Source organism: Neofelis nebulosa, chromosome 7 (assembly GCF_028018385.1).
Source record: "Neofelis nebulosa isolate mNeoNeb1 chromosome 7, mNeoNeb1.pri, whole genome shotgun sequence".
NCBI classification, from domain to species: Eukaryota; Metazoa; Chordata; class Mammalia; order Carnivora; family Felidae; genus Neofelis; species Neofelis nebulosa.
The window spans coordinates 113,915,343-113,942,408 of record NC_080788.1 but is presented as its reverse complement, the minus strand read 5'-3'; the positions used below and the strand labels follow the sequence as shown (position 1 = coordinate 113,942,408).

The 27,066-nt window shown below is 35.1% G+C and overlaps 1 protein-coding gene across 15 annotated transcripts in view; it reads right to left on the bottom strand.

Moving 5' to 3' along the window:
- Positions 1-27,066, bottom strand: part of GPHN (gephyrin) — a 633,256-nt gene that overhangs the window by 217,022 nt on the left and 389,168 nt on the right. For 8 of the 15 annotated variants that reach the window (XM_058739364.1, XM_058739365.1, XM_058739368.1 and 5 more), the window contains 3 exons: positions 23,426-23,492; positions 17,246-17,518; positions 15,806-15,913 (listed from right to left, as the gene is read on the bottom strand). In XM_058739364.1, coding sequence (XP_058595347.1) covers positions 15,806-15,913; positions 17,246-17,518; positions 23,426-23,492 — 448 coding nt within the window. The remainder of the gene's footprint in view (positions 1-15,805; positions 15,914-17,245; positions 17,519-23,425; positions 23,493-27,066) is intronic. The other 7 variants (XM_058739369.1, XM_058739376.1, XM_058739378.1 and 4 more) reach the window with 1 other exon arrangement.

Sequence of the window (27,066 nt, the reverse complement as noted above, 5' to 3'; positions counted from 1 at the left end):
AGCCTAGAAATAAATTTTCCACCTATCTCAAAAGAAACTTAGGCAAAAGATAAACTTCGAAATTCTTTGTAGGAGTAGTTATTAGTTGTCTGAGAGGCAGTTCTTTCTTTCTTTTTTTTTTTTAAGTTTATTTATTTTGAGAGAGAGATGGACAGAGAGAAAGAGACAGAGAGGGAGAGAGAGAGAGAGAGAGAGCGCAGCTGATGGGGAGAGGGGCAGAGAGAGAGAGGGTAAGAGAGAATCCCAAGCAGGCTCTGTGCTGTCAGTTCAGAGCCTAATGACAGGCTCAAACCAACCAAGAGATCATGACTCAAGCTGAAATCAAGAATCGGATGCTTAACTGACCATGCCACCCAAACGCCCTGAGAGATAGCTATCTCATTATTTGATGAAGACAGGTACCCAACTATAAGAGGTAAAACAAAAACAAAAACAAAAACAAAAACTGGAGGTAAGGAAAAGGAGGCAGTGAATATGGATTACTCAGTTGATGGGCATTTGTACTGTCTCCGTTTTGGAGACACTATGAACAATGCTACTTTGAATATTCTAGCATGTATCATGATTTCTACATATATTAATTTTAGGATACACACTCAAACACACACACACACACACACACACACACACACACACACACACACACACACATTCAGAAACAGAATTGCTGGCTTTAGGGTAGGCATACCCTCTTTTACAAATTTCCAAATTGGTTAAGGCAATTTATATGTCTATCAAAAGAAAATGGTGATAGTTCCTCCTACTCCACAACTTATCTCTACCTAGTATTGTCCATACTAGCAATTTTTTTTTCAAATCTGGTAGTAGTAATAATATGCTTTTGAGGGCTTGATTTTCCTTTCCCTATTAATGATAAAAAGCATTATTTTATATGTTTATCAGGCATTTAGATGTTCTTTTTGGTAAAGACCCTCTTCAAGTCTTTTGCTCAAATATTCCCTTATTGGGTTGTCCTTTTTAAATTAATTGTTAGATGTCTGTATTTATTCTGGATAACTAGTTCTTTATCAGTTTTGTATGCTGAAAACATCTATTTCTATTTTATAGCTTGTTGTCTTACTTAATCATGTCTTATGATTAATAGAATATTTTAATTTAGCCAAATATACCAATAGTTTCCTTTATAGTTAGTGGTCTTTGTGTCTTAAAAGGAATCCAGTGGAAATGGCAGAGTAGGAAATGTGAAAATTCTATCACACCATGAAAGAGAAGAATAAACTAGCAAAAACTGTCAGAATCAACTTTACCCCAAATCTAAAAACTAAAAGTTTATAGCAACCAGGTGAATACTTAATCAAGAAAAAAAATCAAAAATAAAAAACAACAACAACAAAAAACCAATTCCTCCACTAAATAGCTCAGTGGTAGACTTGAAGACACAGCTCACATTCCTCATAAGGTTCTTAGTACTGGAGGGAGAATAAACCTTATTCTTAAAAATTACAGTTCTTTGTTTCAACATGTCAGTTAGTTCACTGAAGGGCATTTAGGGCTTGCTTTTATTTCTCCTAACCTCAAACTCTCCCAGGGCTCCTACAGCTAACCAGCTGGTGGTACTGCCCAAAAATGTAAAGACAAATATATTAACTACTGCTGTCTGGGCAAAGGATAGCAGTTGGGACAAAGAATAGACTAACAAAAACTTGGGAGGAAAGGCAATGTAATGAAATGCTTTCAGGCATAAGGACTTTGAAAAACTCCCACATATTCCTGGGAATCTAGAGGTCATATTTATGCCCAGGGTTGGCCACACCCTCAGAAGACTTCACCTAATATTTCACCTCTTGTCAAACTTCAGACTCTGCACAAGCAGGAAATGAAGGCTAAGTCAAAATTGTAAGCTGGCTGAGTGCTGAAGGCATGCCCTGACACATATACAGAGTCCAAATGCAAAGAATGAGAGATTTTTCTTTTTCAGTATATATTTATCCCAGACATTTAAGGAAATCTCTGTTGAATCACTAGCTGATCAAAAAGCTAATGGAACAGAGACTTCAGTAACCACACACAATAAATAATAAAACTTGACAAGAAAAGTTAATCAACAAACCAAAACCTATAATTATGACAAAGAGCAATGATATGCGTAATGGGAGTCCCAGAAGAAGAGAGAAAGAGGCAGAGAAAATACTGGAGGAAGTAATGACTGAAAACTTTCCAAATGTGATGAAAGACACAAATCTATATACCCAGGACATTCAACAATTCCAAGTTAAAGAGATTTATACCAAGACACATAACAAATTGTTGAAAGTAAAAGATAAAGAATTTTGAAAGCAGCAAGAGAGAAGCAATTCATATGAGACATCCCCCAAAAGATTAACAGCTGATTTCTCAGCAAAAACAATAAGGGTCAATAGGTAGCAAATTAACATATTCAAAATGCTGAAAGAAAATGGTCAACCAGAAATTTTATATCTGGCAAAAATATAATTCAAAATGAAAAGGAAATCAAAATATTCTCAGATAAACAAAAACAGAGTTCAATACTAGTAGGCCTTCCCTACAAGAAATGCTAAAAGGAGTCCTTCAGGCTGAAATGAAAGTACATTAGATAGTACCTTGGGATTCACATGGAGAAATAAATAAACTGGTACTCTACAAGGTAGACATAAAAGTATTAATACATATTTTGGTAAATCCAATACATTTAAAAATAAAACTATATAAGACAATAATTATAAATTTGTGTTGGTGTACACACAAGGTATAAATATATATTTTGTGAAAATAACATAAGTGAGGGAGATGGGACAAAGTTTTTGCATAATATTTAAGCTCATTTCGTATTAATGCAAATTAGACTGTTACAAAGTAAGATGCTAATTTAACCCCCAGAGCAACCACTGAAAAGATAACTAAAAGAATATTTGCCAAAAGAAATGAGAGAAAAATCAAAATGACACACTAGAAAATATCCAGTAACTTGTCTTTAATGTTTATTTTTGAGACAGAGAGAAAGAGAGAGAGAGACAGAGAGAGCGAGGGAAAGGCAGACAGAAGGAGACACAGAATCTGAAGCAGGCTCCAGACTAGGAGCTGTCAGCACAGAGCCTGATGTGGGGATTGAACTCATGAACTGTGAGATCATGACCTGAGCTGAAGCTGGACGCCTGACCAACTGAGCCACCCAGGTGCCCCTAGAAAATACCATTATTCAAAAATGAAGGAAGTAATGAAAAAAATGAGGCATAAAAATAATAAGATATATAGAAAACAACAAACTGGAAAAAAAAAACAAACACCTTACCTTATCAGTAATTATGTTAAATGTAAGTGGATTAAACTACTCAAATAAAAGGTAGAGACTAACAGAATGGATTAAAAAAACATTATCTAAGTACAGTACATATTTTAGATCCAAAGACACAAATAGGTTGAAGGTAAAAGAATGGGAAAATTTATCTTATGCAAATGGTAACCAAAAGAGAGCTAGAATGAAAAAAAAAAAAAGAAAAAACACAGCTAGAATGGCTATAATAATATCAGACAAAATGGACTTTAAGATAAAAACTGTTACAAGAGACAAAAACGTGAAATAATGATAAAAAAGGTCAATCCATCATAAAATATAAGAATTATAAACATATCCACACCTAATGAGCGCCCCAAAGTATATGAAGCAAAAACTAATAGTATTGGTGAAAAAGTTTAACAATAATACTGAGAGACTTCAATGTTCCACTTTCAATAAATGGTTAGAACAACTCGTCAGAAGATGCAACAAGTAAAACAGAAGATTTGACCAACGTTATAAATCAGCAACAATACAGAGGAAAAAATCTATCTGATAACAGTAAAATACACATTTTTTCTCAAGTGAACAAGGAACATTTTCCAAGTAGACTAAATGTTAAGCCACAAAATATGTCTCATTAAATACTGAAATCATACAATGTATCTTCTCTAACCATAATGAAAAGTAAGTAGAAACCAATATAGAAATAAATTGGGAAATTTACAAATATGTGGAAATTAAACATTCTTTTTTTAACTTTATTTATTTTGAGAGGGAGTGGGAGACTGTGCATAAGAGGGGGAGGGGGAGAGAGTAGGGTGGGAGGAGAGAGTGGGGTGGGGGGAGAGGGAGAGAGGTGGGGGGAGAGGGGGAGAGAGAGACAGAGAGACAGGGAATCCCAAGCAGGCTCTGCACTGTCAGCACAGAGCCTGATGGGGTGCTCTAACTTACAAACTGAGAGATCATGACCTGAGCAGAAACCAAGAGAGGGACACTTAACCAACTGAGCCACCCAGGTGCCCCCAATTTAAACACATTCTTAACTATGAGTCGAGGAAAAAATCACAAAGGAAATTACAATATTTTCACATAAATGAAAATGAAGACACAACATACCAAAACTTATGAGTACAGCAACAGTAGTGCTCAGAGAGAAATTTATAGTTGCAAACATCTACTTTAAAAATAAAGATTTCACATCAATACTCTAACCTTACACCTTAAAGAACTAAAAAGAGAGCAAACTAAACCTAAAGAGAAGAACTAATAATAAGTATAGTAAAGATAAATAAAATAGAGAACAAAAAGACAGTGAAATAATCAACAAAACCAAAGTTCGTTCTTTGGAAAGAACAAAAGAATTGACAAATTTTAATCTAGACTGAGAAAAAAAAGAAAATTCATATTACTAAAAGCAGGAATGAATGTGGGGACATTACTATTAATCGCAAGGAAATAAAAAGAATTATAATACTATAAATAATTGTATGCCAACAATTAGATAACCCAGAAGAAATGAAAAAGTTCTTAGAAACATAGAAATTATGAAAACTGATACACGAAGTAGAAAATCTGGAGTAGACATATAACAAGTATGAGTTAATAATTAAAAAAAACTTCCAATAAGGAAAAACTCAGGGCCAGATGGCCTTACTAAAGAGTTTTATCAAATGTTTAAAAACTAATTAACACAAATTCTTTACAAACTCTTCCACAAAACTGAAGAGGAGGAAACACTTCTCAAATCATTTCACAGGGCCACAATTACCTTCATATCAAAGACAAATGAAGACATCACAGGAAAATAATACTATAGACCAATATTCTTTATGAATATAGATGTAAACTCTTAAATAAGACACTAGAAACTGAATCCAACAGCATATTAAAATGATTACATACCATGACCAAGTGGTATTTATTCCATAAGTGCAAGTGTGGTTCAACATTAGAAATATAATCAGTATACTACAACACATTAATAGAATAAGGAAAAAAATCCACAAGATAATCTCAATTGATGTAGAGAAAGCATTTGACAAAACTGAACACCCTTTCATGATAAAAACATTCAGAAAAATAGATATAAATAGAAGGCAACTTCCCCAATCTGATAAAGGGCATCTATGAAAAACCCATAGTTAATATCCTACTTTTAGATAAAAGACTGAAAGCTTCCTCCTAAGATCAAGATGAAGGATGTCTTCATTCACCACTTCTTTTCAACATTGTACTGGAAGTTCTAGCCAGGGAAATTAGACAAGAAAAGAAATAAAAGCTATCCAAATTGGGAAGAAGAAATAAAACTTCTTCATAGAGGGCATAATGTTATACATACAAAATCCTTTAACCCACAGAAAGAACTATTAAAGCCAATAAATTCAGCAAAGTTGCAGGATACATGAGGAACTCACAAAAATTGGTTGTATTTTTGTACACTAACACTGAAAAATTTTTTAAAATTTCAATAAAAGAAATCTCATTTACAATAGCATCAAAGGGAATAAAAAATTAAGGAATAAATTTAATTAAGGAGGTGCAGGACTTGTACACTGAAAATTACAAAAAAAAAAGACATAAAGAAATGGAAAGATGTATATTGTAAACATGGCAATATTACCTTAAGGGATCCCCAGATTCAATATGAACCCTAAAAAATCCCAACAGATTTTTTTTTTTGCAAAAATAGAAAAACCCATCTCAAAATTCATATGGAAACTTAAGGTCTCCCTGTAGCCAAAATAATCTTGAAAAAGAAAGTTGGAGGATGCACACTTTCTCATTTGAAAACTTACTTAAAAGGTACAGTATTCAAAACAGTGTAATCCTGGCATAAGGATAAACATATAAATCAATGGCATAGAATTCAGAGTTCAGAAATAAACTCTGTTACATTTAAGGTTAATAGAAAGAATAGTTTTTTCAATAAATTGTGTCAGAACAACTGGATATCCACATTCAAAAAAATGAAGTTGGATCCTTATCTCATACCACATACAAAAATTATTTAAAAATCAATGAAAGCCCTAAATATAAGAGCTAAAATGACAAACATGCTTAGAAGAAAACATAGGAATAAGTATTCATTACCTTCTATTTGGTAATAGATTCTTAGATATGCTATCAAAAGTATTGGAAACAAAGAAAATTTACAAAAGATTTCATCAAAATTAAAAACTTCTTTGTATAAAAGGGCATTACTGATAAAAGTAGAAAAGATGATGTATAGAATGGGAGGAAACATTTGCAAATGATCTGCTAATGGTCTAGTACCCAAAATATGTAAAGAACACTTACAACTCAACAACAGAAGACAATCCATTTAAAAACAACCTCATTTTTTTAGTTTTTATTTATTTATTTTGAGACAGAGCGCATGAACAGGGAGGGGCAGAGAGAGGGAAAGACAGAATCCCAAGCAGGATCCACACCATCAGTGCAGAGCCCCACGGGGGAGTTCAAACACACAAACCGCGGATCATGGAGTCAGAAGCTTAATGGACTGAGCCACCCAGATGTCTTTAAAAACAACCTCATTTTTTAAAAGAGGCAAAAGACTTGAATAGACCAGTCTTCTAAAAAGATATACAAATGGCCAATAAACAACAATAAAAGCTGCTCATCATCATTAGTCATTAGAGAAATGCAAATCCAAACCACAATGAAATACCACTTCACACCCACTCAATGGCTATAGTTTTTTTTTTTTTTTCTTCTTTAAGGAAAATAACAAACGTTGTTGAGCATGTAGAACAACTAGAAACCTCATCCACCACTGCTGGGTATGTAAAATGATAGATCTCAGTAGACAACAGTTTGTGTAGTTCCTCAAAAAGTTAAACAGAATTATCACATGACTCAACAATTCTATTCCTAGGTGTACATGCAAGAGAATTGAAAAGTGGTGTTCAAACAAAAACTTGTACACATATGTTCATACCAACATTATTTTAATAACCAAAAGGTGGAACCAACCCAAATGTCCATCAATTGATCAATGGCTACATAACATGTAGTATATCTACATAATGGAATATTGTGCAGCCATAAAAAGGAGTGCTAATATATGCAACAACATAGATGAACGTTGAAAACATGATGTTAAGCAAAACCAGCCAGACATAAAAAGCCACATATTATATGATTCCGTTTGTATGTAATGTCCAGAGTAGTCAAACCCATAGAGATAGAAAGCAAATTAGTAGTTGCCAGAGGTGGGGAAAGAAGTTATGGGGAGTGACTGCTTAATTGGTATGGGATTTATGGGGGGGAAGTGATAAAATATCCTGGAATTAAATAGAGCTGATGGTTGCACAACACTGTGAGTGTACTAAAAGTCAGTGAACTATACACTTTCAAATGGTCAAAATGGTGAATTTTATGTTATGTGAATTTTATTTCAAGTATTTTTAAAAGGAATCCTTCCCTAATCCAGCATAAAAAAAAGTGTTGTCCTATAACATTCTACAAGTTTTATAGTTTTGCCTTTCATATTTAGGTCTCCAGTAATCTTAGAATTGATTTTTGTATACTTTATGAGATAGGTGAACAACATTTTTTTTTTTTTTTGACACGGACAGCCTATTGTGGCAGCATCATTTATTGAAAAAAGACTTTTTCCACTAGTATGTAGTACAAACTATCATATGTGCCCATATGTGTGTTGGTGTTTGGGGGGGCTTAAATTCTGTTTCAATGGTCTGTTAAATTTTACACCAATGATGCAGTACTTTAATTACATCATTTTAAATCTTGATATTAATAAGGCAGGACTTTCCACTTGGTTCTTTTCCTTATTCAAGAGTATCTTGGTTATTTTTGGCCTTTGCATTTATTCTATATGTATTTTAGAAGCAGTTTGTCAAGTTTCTCTCTTCCTTTCTTAATTTCACACACACACACACACACACACACACACACACACACACACACCACTTAGAAACTACTAGGATTGTATTTACTATGTTTGTATAGAAAAGTATAAAAAAGTTTTGAAAGGTAACCCTCTGATTTTTAAAAAAAGTGATTACTTCTGGGGCAGCATGAAAGCAAATAAAAAGATGAGGGGATAGTTCAAATGGGTGTTAATCATCTGTTTAATTTTTATTTTTTTCATTTTTCATTTTTAATAAGAATGTATTCATGTATTTTGTACAATTATAGATTTTTTACTAATAAAATCCACGAAAGGGATTATTTCAAAATTAAGACCTGGTCTACACAGTCAACAGTTAGGGAGAAGTAAAAGAATGAACACAATGTCTTGCATACTTAATAATGTCTTGATAATAATTATTTCCTTAATAATAAAGAAGTAGAAGCAGCCACTAACTTTTAAGAATTATAAGCTTTCTTTGAGACAGAAGGAATAGAATGAAGAATTAACTCAGAAAAAATAATTTAAGCAGAGGGACAGATGTTTAGCCTTGATGGTCTTTATTTTAATAAAACAAGAAGCAAGAGAAGAGAATGGGGAAAAGGAGGAGGTGAAAAAAGGTTAAGCTCTGAAAATTGCAATTCATCAATGTGTATGAAGGAGTCAATAAGAGATGAACCCAAGCCTTGCCAAGGAGTAGTGAGGATCCACCTAGAGTAAGCAGAATTTATAGTGGGTTAAGTCAGCACAAATGAGAAAAAGAAATGGCAAATCACTTCCAAAGGAAATAACATTCCTTCACTTTTAGAGAATAATCTGTATTCTTATTGTCTTATGCAACTGAGAGCATGGAGGAAACAATTAGTCCCAGTTGATCTCAAACCTTTTGCAGGTATGCTATGTAATTTTGAATGTCGATTATTAAACAACAGAATTTTCCCCTTTAAGGGAAATTGTAATGAGAATGCATAGTTTTTTTTAAGGAACCGTGCTAATTCTTTCAATCTATGTTGTTTTTCTGGTCTATTAATTTGACTGGGTGAATACTTGTAAAAGAAAAAATGGAGTTACAATATCAAACTCAGAACGTGTAACCGAAGTATCACTTCTCTTTTTGAACTCTGTGGTCTTTTAAAGTGCCAGTAAGAATACTAATAGAATAAACACATAAACTTGTATTTTGATGTCAAGGAAATTCATAAGTGAGTATACAATGCCCCTTGAATCATTATTTTTACCACTTAAAATTTTGTATTGAAAAAATGTTTAAATTTACAGAAAAGTTAGAAAACTAATCAATAGGAAGATGTTTGGATTTAATTTTGGGTAGGCAGTGAGCAAATTTATAATAATCGGAGCTAGTTTTTCCCAAAGCAGGCATGTATGAAGGGTTATGGCTTCCATAGCTACAATTTGTCAATCTCTGTAGCAGTGCTTTTAGAGTCACTGTCCAGCTTGGTGGTTAGCTCCATCATGTGTACCCTTCTTTCCTGGTAACTTCTGTTTAAAGACCTTCAAGGTAGGCTGTATTTTCCTTTTTTTGTTGTTTTTAAAGTTTTTATTTATTCTTTTAGTAACCTCTATACCCAACATGGGGCTCAAACTCACAACCCTGAGATCAAGGGTTGCATGCTCCTGTGCCTGAGCCAGCCAGGAGCTCTGGGTAGGTTGTATTTTCTAAAAATCCAACTAGACATCCAAATATGCAATATAAGATCTGAATTTATAGTAAAAATAGATTACATATGAATACAAAATAGATTTTCAGAAAATATATATCATGTATCTTTCTAGAGCTTCTGATAATGTTATTTTAGTGGCTATGATTAAGTGTTATAAAAATTTTACTAAGGCACAGAACTATCAAATTAGTGTATCCTGTTCAGTAAGGCATTTGACAAGTCATTCATAAAATTCCTGTGGACAAGACAGACAAAGAAAGTGGGTTTTGATGGCTAGAAGAGACATATATGTTAGCTGGTTAACATATACACATACAAATAACCAGTAGGGTTTCTGTTAGCATGCAAAATGGCCTATCCTAAAAAAAGTTCTATCAGTAACTTCAATGAAAGCATGATTAACATATATGCCGGTGACGGAGCTAGAAAATACAGGTAATATGGCAGATACCGATTTAAAAAAAGATCTTCTTAGGCTAGATTGATCAGATACATGTAGCAAAACAAAATTTAACAAGAATAAATGTGAAGACCTGCATTTAGATTAAAATTAATGACAAAAATACAAAAGAATTATGATTCATATTTACAAAGAAAAGCCACACTTTATGATTTTGTCTAGTGAACATGAGGTCGACTATAACATATTTTTTTATAAATGTAAAATTTTAAATCTTCATGATTTTATTTCTTTATAAGGACTATTTATACTTATTAAAATTATTCTCATGTTGTTTGAAATTATTCAGAATTTTTGTTGTTCTCAATGGTATTAATCAGAGTCTGTATGAAAATTTGTTTTGCCATATGAACTTGTGTTCCAAGAAAATAAAAAGTATTATCTTGCTGATACCTGCATTTAAGTATCAATTTCTGATAGTTTATATAAACCACTTAAAATACTATCTGCTACATAGCATTAAAAAATTACCTTCTTGGGGCGCCTGGGTGGCTCAGTTGGTTAAGCGTCTGACGTCAGCTCTGGTCATGATCTCACTCACAGTTCGTGAGTTCAAGCCCCACATCAGGCTCTGTGCCACCAGCTCAGAGCCTGGAGCCTGCTTCGGATTCTGTGTCTACCTCTCTCTCTGCCCCTCCCCTGCTCAACCTCTATCTTTCTCTCTCAAAAAATAAACATTAAAATAATTTAAAAAAAGTTATCTCATCATCATTACTATAGTCACTTAATATATTGGCTTACTACAGGGAAAGAATATGCTGATTATCTGTTTCATGGAAGAGTCCTTACACATCATGGGCATTGATAACCATATCTTGGTTTTTTATATCTGTCTTGTAAACTTAGTTAATGGACAGTCTCATGGAACATATTTAACAAATATTTATACAGTGTATAATATGTTCCAAGCTGTGCTGTATGTTGTATAGATCAATCATATAAACTAAGAGATGTGATACTTGTCCTTATGGACCTTAGAGACTACATATACAGGTATCAAACACATGAATAAGTACACAATTGTAAACTGTGATAAGTGCTATAAAGGAAAAGTATTAGATGCTATAAGAGAAAGTAACTGTAAGAATAATTTAGACTAGAGGAGGCAGATCAGGTCTTTCTATGAGAAAGAGATACTTACAATGAAACATAAAAAATAAATAGAAGTCAGCCAGGCAAAGAGTGGGGTTAAGAACGTTTTAGGTAGTGGAGACAGAACATTCCCCAGGGCAAGAAAAAGCTTGATGAAGCTTAGTGAGCAATGAGGAAAGGGAGAAGAATGCTAAGAGAAAGGCCTAGAAAAGTTGGAGAGAGCCAGATCAAGTAGAATCTAGCAGAACAAGTCAAGGAGTTTTAGTTTTATTCTGTATGGAACAAGAATCCATTGAAAGTTACCAGTAGAAAAGTGACATGATTTACTTCATGCTTTAAAAAGTGGACTTGGCTTTGAGAGGAAGAGTAAACTGAAGAGAGGCAAAGGTGGAACTGATGAGACTAGCCACTGAAATAACTTGAGATGAAAGATGATGGTGGATTAGACCAGATTGTTCTCTGGGAATTCATCATGCCAAGTAGTTTCAAAATAGCCACTGATAAATCTCATAGAACTTTCTAGAATAAAATTTGGACTAGTTTTGTACCTCATGAGAACACTAAACAGTTATGATATACTTATAAAACTAGTTCATTTAAGAATATATTCTCTTGTACTATACTGTGAGTTCCTCAAGGGCAGGCCCCAAATCATATATAATCATGTAAAAACTCACAGCATCCAAGAGTGATATATGCATATTAGTGTCGAGATAAATATTTGGTAAGTGAACGTAATACAAAAGGAAAGGAAAGATAAATATAGATTAGATCTATGAAAAGCTTTAGGGAGGAGGCTGGACTTTAGCTGGCACAAGAATTTTTTAGAATTTTTATTTATTTTTATTAAGTTTTTATTTAAATTCATTAGTTAACATACAGTGTAATATTAATTTCAGGTGTACAAGACAGTGATTCAACAGTTCCATATAGCAACCGGTGTTCATCACAAATGCACTCCTTCATCCCCTCACCTATGTAACCCATTGCTCCACTCACATCAGTTTGTTCTCTATAGTTTTAAGAGCCTGTTCTTGGTTTGCATCTTTTTCCTCCCCTTTGCTTGTTTGTTTTGTTTCTTAAATTCTACAAGTGAAATCATATGAAACTTGTCTTTTTCTGACTTGTTTTGCTTCACATAATATATATACACACATACATATCACATCGACTTTATCCATTCATCAGTCATTGGACATTTCAGCTGTTTCCATAGTGTGGCTATTGTAGATAATGCTGCTATAAACATTGGAGTGAATGTATCCCTTCAAATCAGCAGTTTTATATCTTTGGGTAAATACCGAGTAGTGAGACTGATGGATTGTAGGGTAGTTCTATTTTTAACTTTTTGAGGAACCTCCATACTGTTTTCCAGAGTAGCTGTACTAGTTCACACTCTCAGCGACAGTGCAAGAGGGTTCCCCTTTTTCCACACCCTCACCAACACCTGTTGTTTGTTGTGGCACAAGAATACTTAATCTAAGGGATAGGCCTTGCAACTAAGCTCAACATTTGTGTGCATAGCCCCTTGGAGAGGGGAGGCCATAGTAATCACATTTCCAAAGGAGGTCACCACCTATAAAAATATAAGAACCACTTATTAGGCCTTAAATGATATCTAAAGGTAGAATAAGAAGGAAAAAGAAAGGATTGTTCAACTGGGCAAAGGAAAGAGGAGGTATGAAGAGAGAAATGTGTAAGTAGCATCTGAAAGCTGAGTTGGTATCAGTGAGGTGGTTGACTCCCTAAAATAATGAATGCTTACTTTTATTCAGACACTGAATTAAGTGCTTTTATATCCATTTTCCTATTTGAATATTCACAACTTAGTCATTAAGTAATCATGATGTTAATATCATTGTTCTTCCTATTTTAGAGAAGACTGGGGCTTAGAAAGGAGAAGCACTACACCCAATGTCATAGAGCTACTAACCGATGGATCTGAAAATATATGATGCCAAAATTCATGCTGTTTCATAAAGCACAATGCATATTGCTTCCCAAATATGAAAAAGGTCTTTGTAGTTTATTTTAATATAGCTTTCTACTTATTTTATGATAATAATAGTTAGCTTAATGTAAAACTTATAAAAACATACATTAGCCCAAATAATCATTACTTATTCCTAACACATAGATACGTAATTGGGTCACAATATTACTCAAAGGTCAATGCTAGAAAAAAACAATTGGCATCCTAACAAGTCACCCCTTTACAACCAACAGCAGTGTTATAAGCACTTGTTGGTGTTTTTAATTGAAATTTTGAGAAAATCAACAGTCATTTTTAAAGAAGCACATTAGATCCATGGACGTCTTGAGTAAAAATTTTATTTTCTTTTGTAAACATCCATGCATCTTTGTATTCCTTTCACAGGTCAAGAAAAATTGTGAAATACTTTAAAATGGACAAAAATATTAGGTGTCCTGTGTAGTGGACCATTCTGGATTATGTTCACTGTCCAGTCTTTCAGCTATCTTATAACTCAAACTTGCAGAAAATAGTGATGTAACTGGTTTTTGTCCAAATGATTCTTTTATACAAGAGAAGTGCAATGGGCTGATTTGCAGATAACAACTAAAGTGTTGCATCTATTTGTAAATTTCATTTCCATTCATTTAGTTCTTAATGTTTACATATTTGTGTCCTTTGAGTTTTCCTGTGAACCAGTTGTAATACCTTTCTGGTTCCTTCAATAATTAATTAATGAAATAACACCATTGATATGTATTCATTTAGTATTTGTAATAAAGTTATGATTTTAACTTTAAAAATTATTCATTGACAGTTTTAAATTAAGGGAAGCCTAGGTTGCTCAGTTGGTTAGGCATCCAACCACGGCTCAGGTCATGATCTGGAGGTCCATGGGTTCCAGCCCTGCATCAGATCTGTGCTGACAGCTCGGAGCCTGGAGCCTGCTTCAGATTTTGTGTGTCTCTCTCTTTTTGCCCCTCCCTTGCTCATGCTCTGTCTCTCTCTATCTCTCAAGAATAAATATTTTTTAAAAAGTTTTAAATTAAAAATTGTTTTTAAAAATGTTTATTCATTTTTGAGAGAGAGACAGAGCATGAGCCGGGAGGGGCAGAGAGAGAGGGAGACACAGAATCCAAAGGAGGCTCCAGGCTCCCAGCTGTCAGCACAGAGCCCAATGTGGGGCTTGAACTCATGAACTGCAAAATCATGACCTGAGCTGAAGTCAGACGCTTAACTGACTAAGCCACCTGGAGGCCCCTTCTTTAACAGTTTGAGAGATCATCCACCAATATGCCCAATGAATTCAACTAATAGGACCAGATAAACCATACTGCTGGAGGAGTACACTTTCAAGCACTTGCTTAAGCCCACAGGTATCTTTTTGTCACAACCACAGGGAAATCCCGAATGCCAAAAGAATTCTATTTTTTCTTTTGTTCATTTGTTTTGTTTCCTGAATTTCACACGAGAGTGAAATCACATGGTATTTGTCTTTCTCTGACTTATTTCACTCAGGATTATACTTTATAGCTCCATCCACATCACTGCAAATGGCAAGATTTCATTCTTTTTCATGGCTGAATAATGTTCCATAAATGTCTGTTCATGTCTTCTGTCCATTTTTAATTGGATCTCCCTAAGGATTTTAAGCCAAATTTCACTTTATTACTTTTTATTTTCTTCGTTTTTTCCCCCTCTCATTTTATATCCATATTAGTGACTGAGATAGATTTTTTTTGAACATCCATGGTCTAAATTATTACTGTTTAGTTATACTGTATTTATTTATTTTTAAAAAAATTTTTAAGGTTTTTATTTTAATTTTTTTTTTAATAGTTAGCTATACTTAACAGTTTAATCTTTTCTGGCCTGGAGCTTTTTACAAACTATCGTACAGACAGTGACTAAAACAAGTGATAATGTATCCTTCTAAGCTTTTATTTGAAGATTAGTAATCTCAGAAATTGTATCAAGACTCACATCTCTAAATGGTATTAATGAGAACATAATGAAGGAAAAGAAAATCAGGAGAAAAATCATGAGGCAAAAAGCGAGGTTAATTAAATATTAGTTTGACCAATTTGTTTGGATTTTTAAGACTTAAAGTGATCCTTTTAATGGCTTATCTTAATTGAGCCAGGTAATTTATTTAAAGGTATTTGATAAAATTACTAAAGGAAAATAATAATTTCTGAGCAATGAATTTCTTGGGGTTGTGTGATAAATGCTCTTTCTCACATATGACAGAATCTTAATGATATTAGAGTATTTTAGGTACAGGAGAAACTCTATTAAATTCCTTGATGGAATATGCTCAGTGGCACTTACACTTTTAGAAAAAAGTATGCTGAAGATCCTTCAGAATAAAACACATCTTCCATAAAATGTTATACCTATCTCCAAGGATAGGAGGTAGGCCGTATGCTTGCAAAATCATTAACGCAAAAGCCTATTGTCTTACCCGTTCATCTGTACTGTCTGTTGCATGATGGGAATAATTGATGAGACCAGGAATGGGCTGCTCACCGTGTGCCATGATAACAGCTGGACTGGTGTAGAATGGATGCTTCTAATGCACAACACATAACAACTATGAGAACAGTGACAGGAAAACATGAAACTATACAAGCAAAATGACTGGAAAGGAAAAGGTGAAAACAAATGAAACAATGAAATGCCAAAAATTCTCAAATGTAGAATGACAATATCAGCTTAGACTTCAAATGTTGTAAGCTTTTTCTTAAGATGGAAATTGACGGCACTTTTTACTCTTTTAATTAAGAGTAAAAGAGAAGATACAATGATTTAAAAATGTACCTATTTAATCAGTTCCATAAAAACAAAATGAAACAAAACAAAGCAAAAATCACATACAACATAACTACTTACTAGTCTTAAGTAAAGACTTAATGGACCACTGAATAGATGTGGAGACAAAGTCATTTGGTCTTCAGTGAAAGAACCACTTACTGGTGGTGTAAAAGGATACCTTAAAAAGATCTCTACGATCCTTTACAATTTATGTGTTGTCAAAAATCCCCTCAAGTTATGTTCATAACCAAAATACCTGGATGACTCTTGAAACTTTAGGAATTACTTCATATAGTAAGATTAGGTTTTTAATCTTTATGCTTTCAATGAACAATCAGTATTCTCAGAAGTGATATGTTACTTTCTGAAGATTTTAAAGCATATTGGGTGGATTATACTAAATATGAATAATAATGTAGATGATGTTCTATGACTAAGGTGACTAAATTTATCCAAGTACCACATGGTACTCTATTTACTACCAGAATTGCCCACAGAGAATCTGTAATACTTTGGTACTATTCTAATAATATTACTTTATTAAGTAAAAAATGCAAATACATTGTATCTTATTTCCTCTCTGTAGTACTTGGGTAATTTGGGTCAAGAAATATTTAAATAAGTGTTAATTGCTGAAAAACTCTGTCTTTAAAAAAATCTTTATTAACCTTTCTCAACTAATTTTAAAATTATCTAAGGTCTCTTACCTTCAGTTTGCTGCTCCTTTATGAATTTGTGAATATTTGATGTTTTAAATATAAAAATATTATATATTTAATATGATCACAAAAATGACATTTCTGGAGAGGTCTTAAAATGTCACATTGTTTATCATTACAGCTATACTTCAATAGGTAACAGCAATATTTTTAATGCCTCACAACTGAGAACAGACTTCAGTGCTTTCAACGAGTCTATCTACATTATGGAGGGAACATAGCTGTGAAGTGTCATAAATACCTTAGTTCTTTTTTAAGGATGCCTTGAAGATGTACTGAACTTAGGAAAAAAATGGGACGGAAAGAGGGATGAAATCAGTACATTTACCTGTGGTTCCTTTAGATCTTTGGGTCTTTGTCAGCGGGCTTACCTTGGCAGCAATGGCTGCTGCAGTTATATGTGATGAAGAACTATCCTCTGTTGAAGCAACACCACTGTCTTTCTTCTCTTCTTCCTCTTCCTCACATTGAACCCCTTTGTCTTCTGTCTGCTTATGGGGGCTAGTTGTGGGAGGAGGGGAAAGAGGAGGTGGTGGGGAAGGTAAATCTTCAAGTTCATCATGCACTTCCTTTACTTTTACAATGGCATCACGTAAAAGGTCAATGGCATGAGGTAGAGCTGGCAGTATAAACTGAAAGCATTCCTGTATACAAGAGGAAGAAAAAAAAATGAAGATAAAACACCTTTACAGGCATATAAAATGATAGCAATCACATTTATTTGTGATTTTGGATCTATGTTTCTTTCTGTCAGTCTTAAGAATAAATCATATTTAAGGTACTGTCTTTGTAATATGAAATATGAAGTAAACACTGTATATATTAAAGTATTCTCTGTAAGCTGTAGAACTACAGTAATGTATAAGCCTAGAGTACATTTTTCTTACAGTAAAATTTCTATACAACTTTGGGTCTTAAAGAGGCATTATGAGAAAGGCAGGAAACAGTTTTCACCTTTCTAGTTAGAGCAGGGTACCAGAATTAACGAACCAATTGAGGACTGACTTAATTTATTTGGAGAGCTAATGTTCTGACTACCATCATAAAATACAGCTAGGCAACATTGTGCAATATTGAAAAATAGATATGAGTTTGTACAGAGCACTGCATAAAAATCACTATAGTCTCCTGCTCAAGTGTCCACTGTTACCTGTAATGTATCACCAAAAGAGAATAGGTAGAACTTTAAAACCAGAACATAGGGCCAGATATGTCTGGGGAATGTATCTGGACAGAGGTTTTTCTCTTTTAAAATAACTTACCTTAATATCTAAGATATAAAGAAATATCTTAAAATTTACAGAGGGTTATGGGAATATCTGTAAGGGTGCCTAATCTTTTGACTTCTCTTTGTATGGTTCAATCACCTTAGAGATAAAGATTATATGGCAAAGAATTTAACCTTGACTAACGAGAGGTCTGGCCTTTACTCTCAGCTTTTGGGAGGTGAACTCTTGTTCCTGGTCTCGCCTAAAAGGAATGTCACTGATTGCCTGGGTGATCTGCCCACTGGACAATCTAATAATGTGGATTATTATGAGGATTTAGGGAAACATGGGGTCAGTTTGGCCTCTGGAAGAAACCGGAGACTAAAGACAGTTTTTCCTCTGGGAAGGGTTAGACTAAAGGTCAACCATATGGGTAATATGTGATCAAGTCCCAGTAAAAACTCTGGACATCAAAGACAAAGGTGAGTGTGCCTACTTAGTGATATTCTGTGTGTACTGTCTCATATTATGGCCAAGAAGAGGTAATGCTATCCCTGACTCCATGGGAGAGGATGAACAGAAGTTCCTCATTTGAGGAACCTCTCAGAGTTTGCCCTATATGCTACTTCTCTTGGTTGATTTCAATCTGTATTCTTTCCCTGTAATACACCATAACTTTGAGTTTAGCAGCTTTCAATGAGTTCTGTGAGTGCTTCTAGTGAATTATTAAAATTGAGGGTAGTTTTATGGTGCCAGAAGTGAGGGGAGTCTCGTGGAGTGCTCCACATTTATAGCTGGCTAACTTTTGCAGTTGGCCCAAACTCCTTACAGTTGGTGTTAGAAATGAAACTCAATAGAAAGATCCTGACTCATGTGATCATGAAGCATGATCTGGGAAGAGAACGGAAGAGGGTGGGGATGATGAATCTTTAGAGCCTGGATAAACACAGGATCATGCACAGTATGCAATTGTAACTGTGCTATGATTAGTTATTGGAGATAAAAGTTAGCAATGGAATTTTGAAATGAAAGATGCAACTTTTAAGGAGTTGTATTGGATGCATAGATTAACAAGGTAAATATACAATCTCTTGGCTATTGTTATATCTGTACTAACTAAAACAAAATGGAGAACGTAGGGGTGGATCCTAAGGTTGCACCAAGCTTAGATTCTGGCTTATCTGACATATAGCTGCTAGCCCCTGAGCTGCTTCCAAAGAAAAATGTTACGCTGAAGGAATAAATAGTAATAAAGTTAGATTTATCCATTAGAGAATGGGGAAAAGAGAAATGGGAGACACAAGGGACGTGTCCTGTCAGGGTAGAAATACTTAAATGATTATTAAGAAATGGATGAATAAAGTGAGCACTGTTGGAGGCAAAAGAAAGGTCTTAATGTAGCACCATTATGGGTTGAGCAGACAGATGGGGAGCACTGGTCTCCCAACATTAAAGGGTCCTAAACAAATCTAAATTTACCCTAGTTTGAAGGAATTTTAAAAGCTAGAAGGCATAGATAACTAAAAGAAACCTCACCTTGAATCACCTTAAGTGAGGGTCCCAAATCTAATCAATAAAAGTCTAGACCAAAGAGTCTGAATCCCTTGGTCCAACCCAGGCCTAGAGATCCAAAGCCATATACACACAAATGGATAAAATGCTCATGGGAGGGAGATCCTTTTCTAGGATTCCTTGACATGGCACTACTCACGTACTGTGATTCTAAAACCTGTTGAAGTTCTAATGAGGGGATACAGTTAGACGGGAATTATACAGAGATACAACAGTTGATGGAATTATGGTGAAAGTTGGGATGAAAATTAGAATGTCTGAACAGTGAACTTTATATGAAGTGGTCAGTCTCCTTCACTGGAATGTATTATGGGGATGAATATTATGTTTGACTGGATAATTCTTCCCCTACCTAGTACTGTAAAACAAAGCATATAAATCCACTCTTCCACTAACATAGATTGTACATGTCAAGTGGGAACAAGTAAGATTGCCTGAGTCAACACAGGTTATTAATTGAAGAAGGGAAAAACAAATCAGCTTGATGGGCTGAACTGCATGTTTGCTCCTATTTGGGTTTTTACCAACTGATAGGAAGTGTCCAGGGGCCTGGTGGAGTGCAAACTAGGTCTATAGCAAAAACCTGTGAATGCCACCTAAAAACAACTGCTGGGATTTGGGACCAGAAAATTGCCATTTGAGGGGCATTTACTAGCTTGCTATTGGATTTATAATTGAGACTACCCTATGACTGAAGAACATAAAATTATCTTGAAACCTGAAATATCCATAATGTTTTAGGTAATAGTAGAGAAATGCTCTAATGGGAAGGCAATGCCCAGGAGAGTTCCATAATAAAATGGAAATGGTGCATATAGGATCATGCTACCAGGAGAATGCAAGGAGGTACTCACGAGCAGGTAGCCTCTTTTCACCTAGGGCCGACTTCGGAACCACCTGAGGAGCTGCTGGATCCTATGGCCACTTGGGCCACTTGGGCGGTGCCCTATAAACAGCTTTCTACTGATCAACAAAGAGCTGCTTGGTTTATGGATGGCAATTCCAAGGTGAAGGGACAGCATCCTGTTTGGAAGGCCGCCACTCTGATTGAAGAAGGTAAAAACAAATCAGCTCGATGGGCTGAACTGCATGGTGTTTGCCCCTATGTTTGGGTTTTTACCAACTCATAGGAAGTGTCCAGGAGCTTGGTCATATGGTTAGGCAGAAGGGCAATGGAAAATTGGTCTATCAAAGGGATGCCTGTATAGGACATGGAAATTACTCCGGGAATAGAAGGGGTATATTAAAGTAGAATACGTTAATCCCCATCAGAAAAACCCCCTTTCAGAATGGGAAGTTAACTGGAACTCGTGAGCAGATATCCGAGCATGCACGCTTGACATGGCACCTGGGCCCATGAGATGAATGGACAATGGGGGGCTGCAACAATGCAGAGATGGGCTGAATTGATAAATTTCTCTTGTACCCTCTGAGGCACAAAATGCCAACAAGAACTGTTCTGTCTGCTAACAAAAAAGACAGCAGAAAGCTATATGGCAGATTCCATAGGGGAAGGTCCTACACATAGCTAGCAAGTTGGACTGATGTTGCTAGTCTCTGGAGGCTACAAATGAGTCCTAACAGGAATAGACATTTACTCGGGACTGGGCTTTGCTTACCCAATGGTAGATACAAATGCTCAGTGTACTACGAAAGGACTAGGGCAGAAAATATTGTACCAATGACTGTAGAGTCACATTTCTTTAGACCAAGGTACACACTTTCATATTCAGAGCAATGATTTGATAGAAAATTTGAATGGGCAATGGAAACATTTGTTGTCTAAAAAAGGAAGAGCATGGCTTACATACTCTCATTAGTGTGTGGTCACATTCAACATGAGGGAGGCCAAGGGAGGGTCCCCACTAAATACAGTCCTCTACCTTTCTGGGGAAGAGAGGGTTGGGGGGTGATGTTGGTAAGACTATATTTTTTCTTTAGGACTATACTTTTTCTTTTATCATATCAGATCAACTTTCTTTTTTTCTACCTGATGCTGTGGTGACAGGAGCAGGGCTGCAACTGTGCGTGCCAGAAGCAGGATGATTCCTAAGCAGAAACTGTCTCTTTAAGTCTTTATGTCAGAGTTCCTAAGGGCCTGATGAGGTAGATTATGCCTGACTCCATCTGGACAAATTGGGATTGAAAATGGATGCAGTTACATTGCCTGGTGTGTGCGATTGCTCACTAGTTCTGTACCTACTATGTAACCCTACCTAAAATGAATGGAAAAGGACTAAGCAGGTGGCACTTGCTAAATAAGTATTACTGGTGGCAATTTGGACCAGCACAGTGGCCAAATCAACTGTCTCATTCAAAGATTTTCATACGAAAAGTCCGAGTATAAATGGAGAGAAGGAGGAATGGTAACTGGAGGTAAAGGAATGAGTACATGGGTTATGCAATGAAAGAGATCCAATATTATATTGGTGTCTCAAAATCCTTAGAACAAGAGGATACTGTTTCTTAGCTCAGTTGTAATAGATGCCAGAAGGGGTAAAGCCCTATGTTGCTGAGACTACTCCTGCTCTGGGAACCTGATAAGCCTGTAAACCTGAGTAGCATAGTTCTGGGAGACATTTTGGTCATATGATATGATGATGGACTAGGTTGTTAATATCTGTGTAGGACTCCAGTAGTGTGCCAGTATCTTCTGGCTCATATTTCAGGTTATATCTACCACCCTACTGTGAAATGTTATAAAACTGGTGTTGCTAGAAAGATTAGAATACTGATATTGATGATCATATATAATGGGAAATTGGGTTAAATCCCCCTCAAAATATAATACCAATGGAAAAATGATTGGCTTGAAAAAGTCAGCTAATTTCTGTGGTAAATAGTTCTGTTCAAAGTATCACATAATACAAATAGTAGCAGATTGAGGTAGAAAACTTAGTATATTAGTACAAAAATATGAAAATGTGTGTCATGGCTTTAGAGGATAGATTAGCTGTTTCTCAAATTCATCTCTCATACTGGCTTCTTCAAATTTTAGACATATTCATACTGATACTGTTGTTGCATCTGTAATATAAATGCTATAGTAAATATAGATGCCCAGCCAGATAAATACAATCATTTTCTATAAGACAGCCTCAGCCAAAGGCCAGGGGGAAGCTTGTGTAATGAAGACTTAACCTTATCTCAAGAGAGTGTGGCCTTTGTTCTCAGTTTTTGGGATGTGATAGGAGTCTTTGTTTGCCTTGGAGCTTTGGCCACCAGACAGTATTAACAATGTGATTTATGATGGGTGCTTTGGGCATTTGGGTATCAGTTTTGCCTCTGGAAAGTGGTGGGGGCTAAAGGAATCAGCATAACTTTGGAAAGGGCTAGAGACTAAAGGCCAGCCATATTGGCAGAATGTGATGAGCCCCAGTAAAACTCTGAACACCAAAGGCTTGGCGGGTCCCTGATTGGCAATGCTCCCTGTGCTGCCGTACACTGATGCCAAAAGAATAATGCTTTCATGACTCTACAGGGAGAGGATTATAGAAGGTGTGCATTTAGTCCTTCTCTTTTACTCTTGGTTAACTTTAATTTGTATCCTTTCCCTGTCATAAATTATATCCACCAGCATAACATCTTTCAGTGAGTTCTGTGAGTCTTTCTAGTGAATTATCGAAAGTGAGGGTGGCTTTGGGAATATGCTAGGTTGCAACTGGTGTCAGAAGTGAGGGCAGCCTTGTGGAGTGCTCCAGCTTTTTGGTTGACTAATTTGCAGTTGGCTAAAACTTTATACTAAACCATATAAATCTCAAGGTGGCTTACCTGAGATCCTTTCTTGCTACCTGGCAGGTTAATTATGAGAGTTTTACCTCTGATTCCACATACAGGCCTGAAAGGAAAGAGAAACTGGATGAATACTAAATTGCAATGAATGGTTGGTTTAAATACATTCAACAACAGAGATCAAACATTGTATTTCACATGGCAACAACTGTTTTAGAATGAAATTACTACAGCTAGAGATTCACCAATTGTTACACAAATTAGGCATTCTGGCTGAGGTTTTCACAATAGCTAGTGTGTTAGATTGTAAAGATGTACTGACATAAAATCAGAATATATTAGCCAATTTAAAGAAGTAATGGCCAAAATATCGTCTTTCTCTAGCTTCTTTGTATCTCATACAGTTCTAAGATTTCAATGAGATAAATGTAAAAATGTCTAGCACAGTAATATTTTCAAAAGTCTAAAACAAAAAGCACTCAAGAGTTGAGGGAGACTTAAATTTGAGCTATTGCTTCTTAGCAAAGTGTAAATTTTAAAGTAAAATAAGGTCTCTCACAAATGAATGGCAGTGGGGAGAGTTTGGAGAGCTCAGCTGCTAACAGATCCATTGAAAAACAAGGGCAACTGAAAGCAGAAAGGTCTTTCAAGATTACTGTAAATTTCCAAGCCACTTTTAAACTAGGTGGTTAGATAAGAAATATAAACAATGGAAAAGCACTGGAAGACAGGAATCAAGAGTTGAAGGCCTGGATTTCATATGAGAGTTGGAATCATGCTTTTTCAATAACTGGCTGTGTTACTTTCACCTGGTAACATCTAATTTTCATCAGCTGAAAACAAAGGGATTGGTCTATTTCTAAAATTTTAAAACTAAGATTTTTAAGTCATATAACAGTCTTTTCCCAAAACTTGTTCCTATGAATGAGATTATTAACTACTTTCACTCTCTGAAATAACCTAAATTTGTCTTATGTTTTATTGTTTTTTTTTTCTTGAGTCCTGTTCACAAAGACAAGAGATGATAGCTATTTACTTTAAATTTTCCATATTCTTTTAATTGAAATATAATTGACAAATAGCATTGTATTAGTTTTAGGTGTACAAAAATGATGTGATATGTATATATATTGGGAAAGGATTATACAATAAGCTTAATTAACAACCATCACTACACAGTTACTATTTTTTTCTTGTAATGAGAACTCTTACAATCTACTTTCTTAGAAACTTTCAAATATACAATATAGCAGTATTTACTATAGTCACCATGCTAACATTACATCCCTTACATTTATCTTATAATTGGAAGTTTGTGTCTTTGACTACCTTCCTCCATTTCACACATTGTGCAATGCCTGCCTCAGGCAACCACCAATCTGTTCTCTGTATTTATGAGTTTGGTTATTTTTAGATTCCACATATATGTAAGATAATACAGTTATTTGTCTTTCTTCATCTGATTTATTTCCCTTGACATAGTGTACTCAGGTCCAACTATGTTGCTGCAAGCAGCAGGATTTCTTTCATTTTTACGTTCAATAATATTCCATTGCATATACATACCACAGTTTCTTCATCCATTCATCTGTCAATAGACACAGGTTGTTCTAGGTCTTGGCTACTGTAAGTAATGCTACAATGAACATGGGAGTGCAGACATCTTTTCAAGATAGTGATTTCCTTTCCTTTGGATAAATACCCAGATGGAACTGCTAGATCATATGGTAGTTCTATTTTTAATTTTTTGAGCAACTGCCATACTCTTTTCCATAGTGACTGAACCAATTTACATTCCCACCAACAGTACACAGCATTCCCTTTTCTGCACATCTTGTTATCTCATCTTTTTTTGATAATAGCCATTCTAGCAGGTGAGTAAAGTGGTATTGCATTGCAGTTTTGATTTCCAATTCTTTGTATCTTTTCATGTAACTGTTGGCCATTTAGATCTTGTTTGGAAAAATGTTTATTCAGATCCTTTGCCCATTATTATTATTATTATTATTTTTTTTGACAGAGAGGGAGAGTGAGAGAGCAAGCACAAGTGGGGGAGAGAGGCAGAGGGAGAGGGAGATAGAGAGAATCCCAAGCACGCTCCACATTCAGCATGGAGCCTGATGAAGGGCTGGATCCCACAACCCTGGAATCATGACCTGAGCTGAAATCAAGAGTCAGATGCTTGACCAACTGAGCATCCTTGCCCATTTTTTAATTGGATTTTTTTGTACTAAGTTCTATGAGTTCTTTATATATTTTGGATATTATTAACCCCTTACTGGATATATAATTTGTGAATATTTTCTTCTGTTCCATAGGTTGCCTTTTCATTCTGTTGATGACTTCCTTTATTGTATAGGTTTTTAGGTTGATGTAGTCCCATTTATTTTTGCTTTTGTTGCCTTTGCTTTTGGAGTCAAATCCAAAAAAGCACTGCCTAAGAATGATGTATAGAAGCTTATCCACTGTTTTATTCTAGGAGTTTTATGGTTTCAGGTCTTACATTCAAGACTTTATATTGAGTTGATTTTTGTGTATGGTTTAAGATAGGATAGTAGTCCTATTGTCATTCTTTTTTCATGTAACTGTCCAGTTTCCCCACCATTTATTAAAGACACTATCCTTTTCCCCATTGTATTTTCTTGGCTCCTTCGTCCTAAATTAATGGACTACATATGCATGGGTTTTTTTTATGGGTACTTTATTTTGTTCAGCTGATCTATGTCTGTTTCTATGCTTTTGATATATTGTTTTGATTACTATAGCTTTGTAATACAGTTGATTAGGAAGTGTGATGACTCTAGCTTTGTTCACATTTCTCAAGATGCTTTCAATATTTGGGGTTTTCTGCATTTCCATTAAGAATGATTGTTCTGGGGCGCCTGGGTGGCGCAGTCGGTTAAGCGTCCGACTTCAGCCAGGTCACGATCTCGCGGTCCGTGAGTTCGAGCCCCGCGTCAGGCCCTGGGCTGATGGCTCAGAGCCTGGAGCCTGCTTCTGATTCTGTGTCTCCCTCTCTCTCTGCCCCTCCCCCGTTCATGCTCTGTCTCTCTCTGTCCCAAAAAAAAAAAAAAAAAAAAAAGAATGATTGTTCTATTTCTGTAAAAAATGCCACTGGAATTTTGATAGGAATTGCACTGAATAGGTAGATTGTTTTGGGAATACGGACATTGTAACAATATTATTTCAATCCATGATCATGAAATATCTTTCCATTTATTTGTGTCTTCAATTTCTTTCATCAATGTCGTGTAGTTTTCAGTGTATAGGACTTTCACTTCCTTCGTTAATTTTATTCCTAGGTATCTTATTCTTTTTGACGCAATTGTAAATGAGATTGTTTTCTTAATTTCTCTAATAGTTCATTAGTGTATAGAAATGCAACTGATTTATACATATTGATTTTGTAGCCTGCAACTTTACTAATTTGTTTCTTAGTTTTAACATTTTTTTTTTTTTTGGTGTAGCCTTTAGGGTTTATTATATATAATAACATGTCATCTGCAAACAGACAGTTTTACTTCTTTTCTGATTTGGGTGACTTATCTTTTTCCTTTCTAATTGCTCTGGTTAGGACTTCCAGTATTTTGTTAAATAAAAGTGGTAAGGTAGGCATCCTTGTCTTGTTCCAAGTCTTAGATGGAAAGCTTCCAGTTTTTTACCATTGAGTATGATGTTAG